Raw genomic sequence first — 17,374 nt, forward strand, 5'->3', positions numbered from 1 at the left:
CGGATTATATAATTCAAAAATCCAGTTTAGCTGCAAGTTTTATAATAAACATTTTTGCTGTTTTCTGAATAGACGTGAAAATTATTAAGAGAAAGAAAACTGCAACAAAAAAATGCGTTACATCCTCTGCATGAAATGCATGTCTTAAAATGAAAACGGAAATGTTTTCCATATAAATAGACGAGATGTTTGTACATCTAGATGCAATTACACGTTCATCCAAATGACTGTACATCACATTAAGTTTTATGGAAACGAGGAAAGTGTGACCACGGATCTATTTATATCGAAAATTGCGAGAAAATTTTCAAATAAATTTTCCGATTCTAAAACAGTATTCTGCTGGATATCAATCAACCGTTTCAAAAATACGGACAATACGCTAGGGAAAACATGCATGACGTACAGTTGTACACTTAATGATGTTATGTGTGGATTTTTGACTTTTCAAAATCTAATCTTATCTGGCGCTCATAAACGTTTCATTCAAATGTTAACTCTCAAACGCCACCCAAACGGAATAAGATTAATGATCCAATAGACACTTCTTGTTTAAGCGAAAATTACGTGTGATATATTATTTACACACTTTTTTTTCTCCACACATAACTAGTTCAAGAATAAAAAGACATAAAAAAAAACTAAAATTAAAGAAAAGAAAAAAAGAAAACGTGACGTGACAACATAATCACTTGTGTCGTAACATTCAAAATCACTCGCCGCGTCTAGACAGACGTTTTATAAAAATAACAAGATTTTCAATTACTTTTCGTCTTAAATACATATATGTTATCCCGAGTTGTATATCCACCATCCATATGCAATAACAACACACTTTTAACGTTTACTTGTGTATCAATACAACCATCACTTATGTGAGTAATATTAACATTTCGGTTCCGAATTTTTTCGCCGAAATCCTGTGAGTCATACCACTTTTTTATGGGATACACTTAGTATTCAATGCAAGAACCGCTTCATATCGAACGCATAAAAAATTTGGAAAATCGAAAATAAATTGGAAATGTGGTATCGTTTTGTGCACCATGAGTTTGATATGAAAAATCGATTGATTTTCATTCAGACTTCCCTGTTTTTGAATGTTATTGAGGAGGAAAATGCTTGAAAAGAACTACAGATTTGTTAAGTCTTGTACACATTTGAAGCTCGATTTTCCACCTACTCGAACTTTTCTTTCATTCAAAAAATCTACGTTCTATCAACTATTGCACGAATTTATCGAAGGCATCAGATATCATAATTAGTTATGTACATAACAAAGGTGAAAAGTAGAGTTTAGTGTGAACTTTATCGATCCGAGGTGAGGTAGTGGTCAATTAACACACGAAAACGAGACTTTTCATTTTTATCCCGAGTAGTGCAATGGATTTCACATGCTGAGGGCGTCAGAAGAAATGCTTTAAACACGAAAAGTACGGATTTCGACGCATGAACCACGTATGCTTCTGATCTTTACGTCAATTTACTTTTCATGCTTCGGGGCCGAAAATGAGGGCAATTTTTCGAATTTTCTCGGGTTTCCGGCTCTCTGCATGAAAACTCACATGTGCACCTGTTTGGGACGGTTGATTTAAGGCACTTTCGCTTGTAGACCTCACTTCGTTCGGCCTACAATCCGCGAAATTGCCTTAAATCAATCGTCCAAAACAGGTACACAAATGACTATTTCATCCCGAGGGTTGTAATATGTCACTTTCGACTTTCGTCTGTTTCGACTTTCTACTATAGTCATTTGTGTACCTGTTTTGGACGATTGATTTTAGGCAATTTCGCGGATTGTAGGCCGAACGAAGTGAGGTCTACAAGCGAAAGTGCCTTAAATGAACCGTCCCAAACAGGTGCACATGTGAGTTTTCATGCAGAGGGCCGGAAACCCGAGAAAATTCGAAAAATTGCCCTGATTTTCGGCCCCGAAGCATGAAATAGTTATTTGTGTATCTGTTTTGGACGATTGTTTTTAGGCAATTTCGCGAGTTGTAGCCCGAACGAAGTGAGGGCTACATGCGAAAGTGCCTAAAATCAATCGTCCAAAACAGATACTCAAAAAAATTGTCATGTAAGGGGTCGAAAACCCGAGAAAAATCTCGAAACTCCCTCATTTTCGGCCCCGACACATGAAAAGGGGATTTTCATTACGCCAACTACGAAAGTTGTAATTTTCGCTTCCCGAATGAGATGCGAAAGTATAAAAATTCAACTCTCAGTTAGCCACGACATCACAAGAGGTGCGAAAATACTTTCGCCTCCCAACAGAGGAGCGAAAGTACTTCCGCCCCTTAAACGAGGATGCGAAAGTAAATGACAGCAACAACATGTGTTCCGTCTGGTTTCGTTGTGATCACTGTGATTGTTGTGATAGAAAAGAACGTTGCCAATAATTTATAAATTTTTCTTTTACCAGGAGGCTGCCGCCCCCTGGACCCCCGCATATTTCAGCTTATTTCGGTAAATTTCATCAGTTGGAACATTATAAGGAAGCTCAAATTACAATTTTCGTAGTTGTTGTAATGAAAAGTTGTGTGGATCACATGGCACGACGTAAAAAAATTCAACCTGTGCGATTGCCGCCCTGGCCTTCGGCCACGGGCTGCAAACTTCGCACACGGTTGAATTTTTTTACTTTCGTCCCTTGTGATCCAAATAACCAATAAACGACATCCGCAGCTCGATCTAAAATCTATTGCTTCTATTGTGTCAAGTAACTTCTGACAGAATCTTTTACCTCATTTGTTGTAACTAATGTTTGGTTTTATAAGAGAACACTAGCCAGAAGCATTGCCTGTTATTGTCGTAATTGTCGATAATAGATGACTGAAATACTCAAAAATTAATTGAAAATTATCATTAAACTTTTTTTCATTAATTTAATTTCGCAATTATGCGAAGAAACGCCAATTCTTCACGGTTCCATGCGTAATATTATTTCCAAAAATTGTAATATTGCGGATGATTTTGTGAAGATTGTAGTTCATTGTAATACGTTCAGTCTAGAACAGTTGTCTCAGCAAGAGTCTCAATTAAAATCACACGAATTCCCTGAGCTCAACTTTCTCACTCCTCCTAGTCCTAGAATGTTTCTTGTACAAATGTCTTCAACATAATCTACTTCATCGTGTCTCTCATGTAATTTTCATTCAGTTTTCTTTATAAGGCTTAGATTCGATTTGAGATACCAAAGAATACCACACATTAAACGATTTTTATGTAAAGTATTTACGTTCAGCTTCACGTTTCCCAGTCAATGTTCGTTATAAGTAAATGGAAAAAAATTATAATTTTTAAACAAAAAATGATCGACGATATTGTGAACTATATTGTTTACTAAATAAAAATTTATGAATAAATTGCTGGTATCGTGTATTCAATGCGCTGTTGTATTGCACAGTTCACTGATCTTTATTGGCCGTAATGTATTGATTGTTCTTTCTTTTTCGCTGTAAACAGCTGGGTTCAGTTTTAACGACGGTTGCGATTATCATATCGTTTCGTATTTTATGAAGGCATACATTACCATACGGCGAGCTATGCTCAAACAGCCATTTAGAGAGTCATTTCGTAAGCTTATTAAGAAATATTTTTAAATGTTTTATGGGGATGGTTTGAATGTGAAATAAAAACATAGCTAACGCCGACCCGTACGAAACACCTATTCGTATCAAAAGCCTTTACTGTGAAACTCTTCATTTCTTTTACTTCATTCTCTACTGAAAAGCTATTCGCCCTTTAAAATCACTTACATTATCCACTCTTTGCCTTGTTATCATATACAAATAAATTGCCGGAGGCAATATAGGCAGCCCCGTACGACGACAAATTTCATAAATTCCTATTTAAACAGCTATATTTACCTATATTTAACTATATTTCACTATAAATAAACATTTCACAGAGGAATATGCTATTATATAGCTCTATATGCCTGTATATAGCTCAATATAGGTGAATATAGATATATATATAGATGTCCATATATGGAATGCCTGAAACACCCCACACACATAACAAATTATTTCTATGTTAACAGAAACACTCTAAGTACCATTTTTCCCACTTTTATTAAAATCCAATATGGCCACCGGCAGCCATTTTGTTAGGAGACCGGAAATTTTACCGACGCTTTACATTCGTTAATACCTTTCAAACAAAAAAAAATTCATGAAATTCGGTCAAAATTTACTCGAGATATTGACAAAATACTCCACGTTCACTGTACGGCCGAGTAGCCAGATAAGAGCTCACTCCAAGAGACCTAGCTCACGCTCCGGAGAACATAGTTTCAAAAACTTTTTTTTCCCTGATTGGTACGGTCAATACCTATCTAATAAAGCTAAAACAGACGAAATATGTTGAAATGTGGCCGACCTACAAGCAAAAACTGCTTGCCGCCCTGTGCCTGTTTCACACCAAGGGGTCTAACTCACGAGTCGGTCATCCGATTTCCATAAACTTTTTTTTTGTCGATCGGTATTGTAAATACCTTTTATTTGACGTATCACTTACAAGTTTAACGTTTAAATGTCCGGAGATATCTTCGAAAAACCGTAAAGCACTTATTGGGCCACAGCTCGGGAGGGGTCGATCCAAAATCACTCATCTTCGGACTTAGCCTGTCTTTTGACATTACCAAACGGGAAAAAAAAGAATTTTCAAAATCGGATGCGCTTTACTCAAGTTATCGTGCAGACAGACAGACGGACAGACGGACAGACAGACGGACATTTTTTTTTCGCGGATTTGGCATCTCTAGACAACCACAATAGGTTTCCCCTTACTCAGGGAGTCCAATTCGACGTGTTACGGACGTATGCGTAAACGCATAAGACCCCAGTACTTCGTACGGGTCTAATTACTTTTATCTTACCATGAGTGTGCGACAAAAGTGTCTGGAAGTTATATTGATCGGTCCACATTCGAGATTTTTAATTAATTGTAGATTTTAGTCAGTAGGACCACCCTAGTATTAATGGTAACGTAGCCAATGGTGACGTATTATGAATTAGAGAGGACATTAAAGGCAAGTGCTTAATTGTGTAAATCATTAAAAATCTTTTACTTCATTTGTTTTAACATCCATTTTTTTGCTTTATAAGACAATATAGACATAGATAGAGCTGATCGATAGTTTTTTTTGTCGTAATTCTCCCTAACAAATGGTTTGTTTCTAAAGAAATAATATAAGAAATCTGAAATCTAAAGATAAGTCCAGACAAAGCTACTAATTCTACCCAGTTTTTTTTAGCAGCTTTACGGTGAAGGGGCTGACGTAAGCTGAGGTGTTACTTGTTAATTATATCTATCTTGTATACAACAACATTTTCTTACTCAAAACTCATTCACTTAAAGCAAACGAGTACTGTAATAAATCAACCATTTCTGAAGACCTTTATTGCAAGGGGAAATAATCATCAACGTTTCTAAGTATGTCGGTACAAGGGAAATTGCATAATTACCATTTAAGTGCTTGAATCACTTGAACATCACTCATTATAATTCTTCTAGCTTCCCGCCACCATACGATATACAAAGACAATATGCAAATTCTGTTAAATTGTACAAAAATGACTACAAAGATTCCACTTTATTCATGAGGCTGGAATACTCACTCGATTCATTTCGAAAATGTAATTTACTTTGAAATAATTCGCTGCGTCTTATTCAAATATTTTTGTTTCGTTGCCATTCATTGAAAAGTATAAAATAATTAAAATTTTATTCTATTTGCTAAACATCGTCATATTTTCTGCGAAATTGTTTACACCACACAAACATTTATCTTAGCGTAAAATGCGTATAGTATTCGTATAACATGATGAAAGGCATATCCATCATGTAATACTGCTCTCTCATGAAGCACTGACAATATTTTCTGCTATTTTTTTGGTTGGGTAAATAATGCTCTGAGTCGTAGACTTAAAGGAGTTTATTTTGTGGTTTATGATGAGCTTATTCCGTGGCACTTTATCTTTGTGACAATATCACAGAAAATGTTATATGCCGTTCCACTTTTCCTTATACGACCGTAATTTTCCTTTCATATGGTGCCATGAAAACCCATAATAATAATCGTAGTGAATCCAACGAGCTCCACGTTCTTTAATCTATATATTCGCTTTAATAGTATGTATTAACGTCATGCTCATTGAACAAAATACTACGAACCAAAAAGCCATTCGTAATCTACAATTTAATTCTATTTGGCTGTGAGACGGGCTGTACATATATCTTCAAGAATCTTTTTTCAGATGAGAATAATGTCTCATCTATATACACCCGACAATAATATTTTCCTTGCTTCAGTTGTTTGTACGATCGAATGAAATATATAAATAAGTATATCCAAGAACCAACCTACACATAACCACACAAAAAAAAAAATCATCATCATCATCGTCTCTACTTGCAGTTTTTGATGTGACTCTAACCAAAGAACATTAGTCGTGTGCCGTTATTTCGTTGAAACGGGTTGGAAAATTTGTTTTTCATTTTGAGAGATCGAGAAGAAGAAAATTACGATCGAATTCGGACTGGTGTGTTGTCGCGGACGTTAAAATAATTAGGTTTTTTTTCGCTCTTGTGTTTCTACTTTGAAATATTGGCGGCTTCCACTTCGATTGATGATAAACGGATTTTTTTTTGCCACTTAAAAATAAACAAAATAATTGTAGTCGTACCGAAAGCATCATGTTAATGAGGTTTATTGTGTTCGATATCGATGTGTATTCCGCCGAACAGTCTTTATGAAAAAAACACTCTTTCGCAAAAGGTCAAATTGAATTACTTTTTTTTCGGTTGAATGAAATAATTAAATTGAATTGAACGATGAGTTCATCTATCGAGAAATCGTTTTTTTTTTTTATCAATTTCAAATTCAACCACACCATACAGGCCCATTAAACATTTTTTTGTTTCTTTTCTGTTAAATTGAGAACTCGTAATAAAGTTCAATTACCTAACCAAATACGAAAATAAACCATATGGTTGTTCCTTGCTGCCTATATCATAGTTAACATTCGTGCATACACCGAAAGTCAATTTTGTTTTTCCTTATTTTCATGTTATATGTTTGTTTTTGTGTACATTTACCTATTTCCATCTTTATCTGGTGTTTTATATATACTCTTAGGCGCATATGAACTTTACAGAAATGGAGAGCTATATGACGAGAAGTGAATACATACACGTTGTATTGTGTTGTATGACGAAATATCGCGTCTCATACTCATAGTTGAGGAAGAGACAATATATTCCTTTCGGCGATACTTTTTCTGTTTACGTGGGAACCTTCTGATTTCAAATTCAGAGATCTCTCATTTTAGTAAATCCAATTGATTGTAAAAGTCAATGAGCCTCATGCAGACGACCTAAATTCAGTCAGTGTTTATCAAATCGACTTTCATGGTTACCGATTTTATTCAGACAAGAGATGAGCAGGCTGCTCGATTTTTCGGGCGGGTGGGTTGTAAGATCTTTGGGTTGAGATTTAGAAATGGACAATAAAATCATAAAATCTGCTACTTCATTTGTGTAAATTATCTCATATTATTCGATACAAAATCTATTACTTCGATATTTTTATCATACATTTTGTTATATTAGAGAATACTGTGTGAGATCATCACTTATTCTTGTTTTCGTTGTCGATGGCAGATGATTAGCCTATAGGGGTAATTCCATGGTTAGTTGCGTTACAAATTTCGTTAACTGTGAGCCATAAAGTTAATTGTGCTGGCTATGTTTTGCGGTAACAAATCAGTCTATAAATTTTCTAATACTCAGGAGACACAGTGCTTTCATACCAACAAGAATTTGAATTTTTAGCCTGCGAAGTCTGACTTGTGTGATCGCAAAAGTCGGCGGTTAGTTGCGTTGCACGTTTGTGACTTTTCGAAATATTTTCACCAAATAAAAACTGATTTCGGTAAACTTCCCTGAAAGCTATTGACAAGACGCGCAGTTTAAGCTCAATATGAGGTTGGTAACCCAAAATTTGGGAGAGATATGTCTAAAAAAGTGATATTTTTCGGAGGTCATAAATAGCCAGAAATATTTTTTTTTTCACAATTGGTGGTTGTTACCCCACAGAAAATGTGCTTTGGCTCAAAACCGTTTAAAAAAATGGTTACAAAATTTTTTGAGATAATCTCGACGAGTTAAAATTCGAGGATGACTTTTATCACCACTGGAAAGCTGTTGTCACCTACTTTCCTCACCCAACTAACCTGATTGACTCAAAGTTATTTTTCTCGTGAAGTCATATGCTGTAGCTTTCGAATGACACCGATCTTCAGTTTTTATTTGAAAAAATGTAATTTCGGCACCGCTAGGGTTGAAGTGATTTTACCTTACTTCAAAGCAGAATGTACCGAAAAACTTCAAAAAAATTTCGTGCCATTTGGAGCAATTGTGGAATTATAGCGTTCACATCTACAGGAAAGCAAATTTACAAAAATCATTTGAGATTTATTGAGAATTTATCTCGGAATGTCGAATACAAACAAACACTTTTTGGTCATATCTCTTCGAGACCGCATTTTACAATGACCTCATACTGGTGTCAAACTACGCGTCTTGTCAATAGCTTTCAGCAAAAAAAAAGTTTAGTGAAATCGGTTCAGGTTTCGTGAAATAAACTAGAATTTTCAAAAATTTGCTGAAAACAAGCATACATTTTTATGGTGGTATCTCCCCCAGATTTTTGGCCACCGACCTAATATGGGGCTTAAACGACGCGTCTGGTCAACAGCTTTCAAGGAAAAAAAAGTTTGCCGAAATCGCATTTCAATTGGTTAAAATATTTCGAACAGTCACAAATTGGCTGGAATTACCCAGCTGTTTGTTACAAGGTCATTTCGAAATGTCAAATTTCATCCACAGAAGGCAACTTAACCTCAACTTTCAGGTTGACGAATATTTTAACGAAAAATTTACAAAGAAATTTGTTGACGTTTAGGTTATGTTCATCTCTGTGGATGAAATCGTCGGCGTTCGTGTTGTCAAAGTTCGGGTTTACAGTTATTTGGAACAAACCTATAATAAACGGTTTCTACTAGCTAGTCCATTTTTGGTAAATTTATTTACCGTCTGGTTCGGACAGGTTTTGCAAAGAAATAAACTCAGACCGCTAGTCTCTAATTCAGACCTAAATTTCTCATTTATAATATATCCTTCATTTAGGGCAGTGCGGGGTATAAAAATTAAGACTACTACTTCCTCTGTTAACGACTACAGCAGCAGTTCCGGAAAAACGTGATTATGCCTGACCGCTTGAAACCACTTGATTGTGATTAACATGGTTAATCAGTTAATCATTTAATCAGCAACATGATACGCACGGTTAATCAGTGATAAACCATGATTAACCACCATGTATCACTATGTAGTTTTGAGACGATTCCCCCGGTTGAATGCTGATTAATTACTGATTCGTCATCATGTTAACCACTGGTTAATCATGTTAATCACGTCAATTCAAAAGAGTGGTTTCCCCCTCGTGCTTGACTAATGTGGCTATCATATATAACAAAATGTGTGATAAACAAATGAAGTAAAAGATTTCTCATTATATTGAAAGTACTTAGACCAATGGAAGTCACAGACTCTATTGTCATTTTCTAGAGTATCACGGGAGGATGCGTAGGAAATAGTCAAGTGGATAAAATTGAATCAGTTTGTAAGAACATCATGCACCGATGCGTATTGCATAACGCCACGAACGCCAATGTAACGAAGACGAACAAAAAAGTGGTCTGTTAGATCTTCAACTAAAAATACCATTCAACTAAGCGTCTGATTATTTTATGATTTATTACTTTATTACTTCGCCATATAAATCCCGAAAATCCATTGTATGAATATGAATACTAATTTTCCTGAACTCCGCCACTCAACCGACGACAGACACATTTCGCTATGACACTCTTGTTTCTTTCTTCTTCTTTTTTTTCACCCAACTTCTTTCGTTATTTGTTTTGTGTATTGTGTCAAAAATAATTTTCTTTCGCTGCTATTTAACATGCTCGAGAAAATCAACTAGATGGAACACACAGAAAAATTTCGATGATCGTCATAAAGAAGATACAAAATGCGCGGTGTCGGAAATGCATCATTTAATTTGTCACGCGTTTCTGTAATCTAAATTTTTTTTAAATCTTGGTGCCATATGTTGATACTTCGTTGGCTGTAATTTATTATCCCATGATTGTCTAAATCGTCTTTTAGCCTGATTCATTTAGAGTATTGAAATTTTTATTAAACAATTTTCCTTAGTCCATGGCTCTCTCTATCTGCTCTTAATTAATTTTAATTAAATGTTCATTAAACAAATCGTTTAATGTCATTTTCAGTAAGCTTCTCTGTTCAAGCACTGGTACAATTGCCACTTGGTACGCCGAAAGTATCTCTTGAAACACTGTTTAACACAAAATTGTTTTATACACATCCAACGTAACGATGGAGAATTTATACCACTGTGTGGTTTATTGAATGGAAAATGTGTTCAAAACACGCAAACCATATTGTGGTAACGGAATGGATGCACATCGAAAGACAATATAACCTCGTTTGATCATAGGATGCAAATAATATAATCGATGAGTTGATACGATACGTTGATTACAGTCTTTAGTTCGTTATATCATTGGGCATATTGAATCGATACGGTGAACGTTTGGTGTTGCAAAGTTGTTGTGAAAATTTCTTCGTCTTTTTTTGTGAGATTAAAGGATAAAATAAAAAGTGAAAATTATGTTGTTCAAACGAAGCAACGGCATGGAAATGTTTGTGTTCGTTATTTTATTTACGATTCTTGTGTTTTCATTGTGAACGAAATGCAGCGACAAACATGACTGTTCAATAAAAGTAACGTTAATGCCAGTTCATCAACACTATAGGAAAAATGTTCGGTTCATCACATTTTCTTCACTGAAAAGTGTTGATGTTTGCATTGCATTGCAGACTGAAAACAGACCGATATGTTAGGAAAATGTGTCAGTGCACAGGGATCGCATGATGATGTTTCGATTGTGCAGGCGAGGAATTTACCTCAGGTTTGTTGTATTTTAAGACGATATTTGTACAGTTGTATGCCCTGCAACATTCCGGGATTTAGTGTAACTGTTTGAAATAAATTGTGGAATTTGTTCAATACTTGGCCGCAATTTTGGTACGTTTTAGTACAGCGCTGCACTCAAATCGGTAAATCGGGTCTATTAATTCCATCTATCAAAGTATTTATCGGTTGGTTTTAAATCTTGTACTTCATTTAACATGAATTTTACTATATAAAGATCTGGGTAATAGCTTGCAGGCATGAGCGCCGCCGAAAATAAGCCGCCGGCCATTTTTGAGCAAGCCGCGCCGCAGCTTAGCCGGTGCCAAAAACACGGCTCAAGCCGGCTTGAAACGGCTGGAAAATGAAATAAAGATTTCGAAAGGTGAATGGGTGAAATAATTTTGAAAACCGAGATTCCTGTTGATCCTAAGCAGCTCATGTACATTTTGAATTTTTTTTTCCAAAATTAAGAAAATTTTGAAAATTTTCTTGAATTTTCATGAATTTTCCAGAATGGTATATTACGTCCTCGCTTCTAAGTTTGTTGTTTTGGCAAGTATGACCTTTGCGGAACGAGCCGAAGGCGCACAAACAGTTAATTCACAAATTTGAGAAAACTTTATCGATCTTTGCGAATTTTTTTTATTTACTTGATTTTCGTGAGCTTTCGATTTCTTCTCGAAAACCATTTTCTTAATGAGTTAAATGAGTGTACCGGAGCATGATTTTTCATTTAGTTCAAGTTTTGAGGCAATAAAACTTGACGTGTTAGTGAACCTTAGACTTAGAGACTTGCTTGTAACAAGACCAGTTCCACTTGCACTTTGAACAACCTAATCTACCTACATTTTCGCTTTCCGTACAATTTCATTTTCATGCTTACTAGTTCATTTTCCATGAATTTATCTAAACGTTTTTATTTTGAAAAAAAGTTAAAAGGAACCTCCAGCCGACTTTTTCGCCGCCGCCGAGAAATTTTTTTCGGCTAGCCGCCGCCGAGGTTTCTCCGTCGGCGCTCATGCCTGATAGCTTGTCATTACTTTTGTCATCGTTATTGATAACAGATAAAAAGCCGTATGTGACAAGACAAAAAAGATAGAAATTTATATTTTGACAATGAGTATGTCAAAATTTCTTAAATCGGTTGCAGTTAGCTCTAAAAATTGAACATCTGCTACCGACAATGAAAACAAGAATAAGTGATTTCGAATATAGCAAAATGTATGATAAAACAATCGAAGTAACAGATTTTGTATCTAACAATAGGATATAAATACTTTACACAAGCGAAGTAGCAGATTTAATGATTTTGTTTTGATACTGTCGATTTTAGCCGTTCCTAAGATGTTTGTGACACCTTCTTGAATTAGGCTAGTAGTAATTTCGCGGCGTATGGGCGCGAAATTACACTATTAAAGTAGGAATCTCGCGCCACGCGAAATTCCTACTTTATTAGTGTGATTTCGCGCCCATAAGGAATTTCTTGCTGGAAGGAATCTCGCAACGTCTCAGTTGCGATGCAGGCATCCTAACATTTTGTAAAAGGAAAATCCACTTTTTCTGAGTAAGGATACCGGTATCATTGATGCAAAATATGTGTATCTCAGTTGGGATACCGGTATCCTAACGTTTTGTTAAAGGAAAATTCACACGTTCTATGTCGGGATACCGGTATCCCTGATACAAAGCTCTAGGGTGTTAGAATAAAATTCGCATCTCCAAAATTTATGTGCCTGATACTCAACTGAATCTACCGTCAATTTATCGCCAGGTACTCGTAAAAATTCTCTAAATCAAGTTAGCCATTGAAAAATGTATGGGCGCGAAATTCCACTATAATATGTGTGATCTCGCGCGGCGCGAAATTACTCGTTACCTTGAATTATAGTAGTGTTGGATGTCGAAGGGTAGTTTCTACTCGGTAATAGCTACAAATCTGACTGGTAGCCAGATCGTCTGTTGAAGAATCAACATTTGGCGCTCCCGGGTGGACTTTTGGGGCGATTTTGTTTTGGAGAAAATCAAATTGGCTACGAATTGGGCTGTGCATGAAGACTTCATAGCATGTGTAAATTTTGCTTTTGGCCTTTCGAATTGGACTACACAAGAGGATGTCACTGCGTGCACAGATTGGGTCAATGGAGCAAGAATTGGAGAAAATCAAATAGTCGACAAAGGAAGAATTTGGCCAGAAGTAACATTGGTGATTGCAGTCAAACGAATCAAAGAATACGCAGGTCGAGTCAAGAATTGATGGTCGTCATTAAAAAAGCCACAGAAAAGACAGGTCGAGTCAAGAAATGATGGTCGTCATTACATAAGGCACAGGAAAGACAGGTCTAGTCCAGAATTGTTGGTCGTCATTAAATAAGCCACAGAAAAGGCAGGTCGAGTCAAGAATTGATGGTCGTTATAATAAGCCAAAAAATTCGTCGTGGTATAGACATGGGAAAAATGGTCGTCGATAGAGATACGGGACTATTGATCGTCGATAGAGACACTGAATCAAATATGGTCGTCGATAGAGACACTGGATCAAATGGTCGTCGATAGAGACACTGTGCAATTGATCGTGATGGATGAATTGAGAACCGTTCGAGATTTTTGGTATTTTTACTATCGTAAAAATAGTGGGAGGATGTTGGATGTCGAACGGTAGTTTCTACTCGGTAATAGTTACAAATCAGAGTCGTCGTGGAAATTATTGAGAAGATCGAATTGGCACTGATTTGTATGAACGACAGAATTGAAAGTCCGAATAAACATAGAAGTGAAAAGGGCAACACGCCCGAATTAAAGTGTTCAATTCTCCGCCCCAAAGTTCACAATTCTAAGGTTTTGACTGGTAGCCAGATCGTCTGTTGACGAATCAACAAGTAGATTTCTGAAGTAATTTTTCCTTATTTGAAACAATACTCAAACCTTACCTCGATTTGTGTACTTGGCTTAAGGTAAGCGTATAATTTATCATCGAGCCGCTTATTTCGTAGAAGGTGTACAGCTATGGAATTAAACAAGTGTTTCTTAATAATAATAACAATCTCTCGGTTAGACAGAGATAACACTGTGAGTTTCACAATAAATAAGCAGTTGACCGATCTGATTGATTCAGTTTAATAAAAATTTTGGATTGTTGAATCGCCGCCGTAGATTTTATTTTTACGAAAAAAATGAAGTTTTCATTTTTCTGTCTAATTGTTAGTCTGTTTGTGACATCGAATTCTGCATTCGATGCTGACAGACAACAATTAGTTGACTACATAGTGGAAGATTTGTTTATGGCAACCCACCGGGTTCCTGGTGCAGGTGTGTCTGTAGTTCGAAATGGCACGGTACTAATGTCGAAAGGATACGGAATGAGAAATATTTCCGCTAGACTTGCATCCGACGGAAACACATTGTTTTCGATCGGATCAATATCGAAAGTAAGTTAAAAAAAAACTTCTTTGCCACCAGCACCGGTCATTTAAATTCTTTATTTATATACAAAATTATCAGAGTTTTGTAGCAGTTTTGGTTGTCAAAACATTGAATGAATTACATCCCAATCAAGGTGCTGGCGTTCTAGACATTCCGATAGCCCAACTGATTCCACCCACAGTCAATTTCACATTAAGCGACCGATATAGAGCTGAACATGCGACATTCAGAGATATTCTGTCTCACCGTACATGCTTGATGAATGGGGCATTTGAACTAATTGTCGGTACATTACCATCGGCATCTGAATATGCATAGTAAATGGATATTACAGAGGAACATGTGAGAGACAATCTCTGAAAAGAGACTATTAGTCGTTCCAGGTATCTTCCACAAGATTGTGATTTCAGAAGTGGTTTTGTGTACAACAGTAACATGATATCACTTGCCGGCGAAATAATAGCAGCGATAGCGGGAACAACTTTACAAAATATGGTAGTGTTGACTCATCATTTCTTCAAGACTTTGAACCAAATCATTAAGTTCAATCAAATTTCATGATTGGCGCTTTTCATTATCTCGAGCACTGGTCGTAGAAAAAACATAAGATAAAGGGCAACGTATCGTAATACTGAATATTCGAATTTGAGCAGCTAATTCTGCCCCAATCGAGGCGCAGATAAACGTAAATGTCGTTCTAACATGACTTTCGGTTTTAAAATCTTTTTCGATCGCGATTTTGGTTCGGAAATGACCCTCTGGCGCTCATTTAAAAATTGCACTTGGCGCCAAGGCACTTTTTTCTAACATGATGAGTGTGTAGAGAGTAATTTCAACTCTTATGAGATAGCACACACAGTTCCCGATTATTTTCTATAATAGAAACAACATTCCAGATAGTTTCTCTTGCAAGAGATCTTGGCATGGCCAATACAACCTATATCGATCTTAATGGTTCGTATGAATCACATCCAGGCATGTCACAACCGTATATTCTTAAGAACGGCACGATTGTCGCGTTTGACACTTTCCAAGTTAGAAAAATTCACATGGGCGTGGGAACTGGTGGCGTTCTGTCCACATCGAATGATATGGCCAAATATATGAATTTTCATCTAAATAACGGACGGGTTGGTGATAGACAAATTGTACCAGAGGTAATACAGTCTTTGAAGAGGTCAGAGAATTTCATTCGAATTTGATAAATTGATATTCAGAATGTGATGAGATGGTTATACTCTACTTCGAACGCATTTGATTTCCAAGGCGGTAGGACCGAAGATGATTCGATGGTTTACGGTAATTTGGGAGCGGCATTAGGACTGTTTTCAGGTTTATATGATGGATGGAGCGTCATATTTCGTGAGTTAGACTGCTAGATGTGTATTTTGTTGGTTAAAACTCAAATCTTATTTATCGAGCAGATGATGGATACTGGCCACCGTATCACTGCGAGATGCGTCTCTTCCCTGCAACGCAAATCGGAGTTTTTATTTGTGTCAATGGGCCAGGACTTATTATTGACTACCCAATGCACGAGAATGTGATTTTAAACATTTTTGAATTGGCACGAGGAACCAACATTTCACTAGCGGAACTTTTATCTAAAAAAGTCAATATTGCCAAGCCTAACATTGAACATCAACTGTTCAAAGAACACAAGACAAATAGAGCCGCAACAGCTTTACATCATAGCCAAATAAGGAGTAGAGTCGAACCAGCAGATGTTTTGGGTGTATATGGACATCCGATAAATGGTGATCTTAGCATAAGGTATGCACCTGGAACTGGTAACACAACACTGCAATTATATTTGAGCGAGTGGACATTTGGTCGACTTCAACCGTTCACCGGATCAAATACGACATTCAGCATTGAATGGGACACCACCATCATGGATCACTTTTATTCGTATCCATGGGCAGTACCAAATTTTTGGATTGATTTTGGTATTGTCGACACTGCTCTGCTAAGACTTGGCGAATTGGATTTATATGGCGAATTTGAGTTTGTTAAGAATGCGACGTTAGACACATTTCCTTCAATACCGTGGACTCCAGGTAGTTGTGGACCGGAGCTGTAGTCGAAGAAAAATCAAATAAATGAGCAAAAGACATAAATCATAGATTTGTCGTAGCTGATCATATAAAGCATTTTTATTGTCAACAGAAGCTTTAACGGCCACTGATCAATAAAGCGACGTCACTGCTCCAATCTTGACGTAGTGGTTCTCCAGAGTATTATGAGGGTCTCGCTATTTTTGCTTCGTCTTTCACTGTTCTCTTTCTATTTGTTATCACTTCTGGGTGGTAACTTTTGAACTCTCGTCAGAGTTTGATTTGATGTGTTTGTTTTCTCTAACATTCGTTTACGGCCAGTAGCAAGTACAGTCTTGACCACCGACTGAACGTGATCTCTGAACGACGCCTCGAAGTATGCTAATATGAGGAAATTTAGGTTATTAATTGATATACCGCCTAAATGTAGGCTAGACACAAATTAATTGTATTTGGGTTGCGTGTCATACGAGCCATTAGATCCATTAGAGCCATTAGATCCATTAGAGCCATTAGATCCATTAGAGCCATTAGAGCCATTAGATCCATTAGAGCCATTAGAGCCATTAGATCCATTAGAGCCATTAGATCCATTAGAGCCATTAGATCCATTAGAGCCATTAGATCTTTACAGCCACCAAACACACTGCAACTTCCAAAATTATGAAGCTTTAGTGAACTTAAGGACGTTACCAATGTCATGTAACATGAAACATTCATCGTGGAATTGTCGGACGCGGGAATCCAGCCCGGATCATTTTGGTGGAAGGCAAGTACGTAACCGCAGAGCCATCACATCCGTAGATGAGCAGGTATCTTTATTTTC

General features: G+C 36.6%; 2 protein-coding genes across 5 annotated transcripts in view; both read left to right on the forward strand.

Annotated features, from left to right (window-relative positions):
- LOC119082548 (protein sickie) overlaps window positions 1–17,374 on the forward strand; it is a 239,638-nt gene that overhangs the window by 63,279 nt on the left and 158,985 nt on the right. The window contains exon 1 of one of the 4 annotated variants that reach the window (XM_037192061.1): window positions 10,642–11,066. The exons of the other annotated variants lie outside the window; for them this stretch is intronic. Within the exon in view, the coding sequence (XP_037047956.1) occupies window positions 10,992–11,066 (75 nt within the window). The 5' untranslated portion in view covers window positions 10,642–10,991. Of the gene's footprint in view, window positions 1–10,641; window positions 11,067–17,374 lie in introns of those variants that run through there. 4 annotated transcript variants of the gene reach the window in all.
- On the forward strand, window positions 14,185–16,666 carry LOC119082550. The gene is made up of 6 exons (XM_037192066.1): window positions 14,185–14,496; window positions 14,570–14,808; window positions 14,866–14,986; window positions 15,388–15,648; window positions 15,709–15,853; window positions 15,916–16,666. The coding sequence occupies exons 1-6, from the start codon at window positions 14,242–14,244 to the stop codon at window positions 16,572–16,574; spliced, it is 1,680 nt and encodes a 559-aa protein (XP_037047961.1). The 5' UTR covers window positions 14,185–14,241; the 3' UTR covers window positions 16,575–16,666.

The sequence above is a fragment of the Bradysia coprophila genome, unplaced genomic scaffold (genome assembly GCF_014529535.1).
Source record: "Bradysia coprophila strain Holo2 unplaced genomic scaffold, BU_Bcop_v1 contig_476, whole genome shotgun sequence".
Taxonomy (NCBI): Eukaryota; Metazoa; Arthropoda; class Insecta; order Diptera; family Sciaridae; genus Bradysia; species Bradysia coprophila.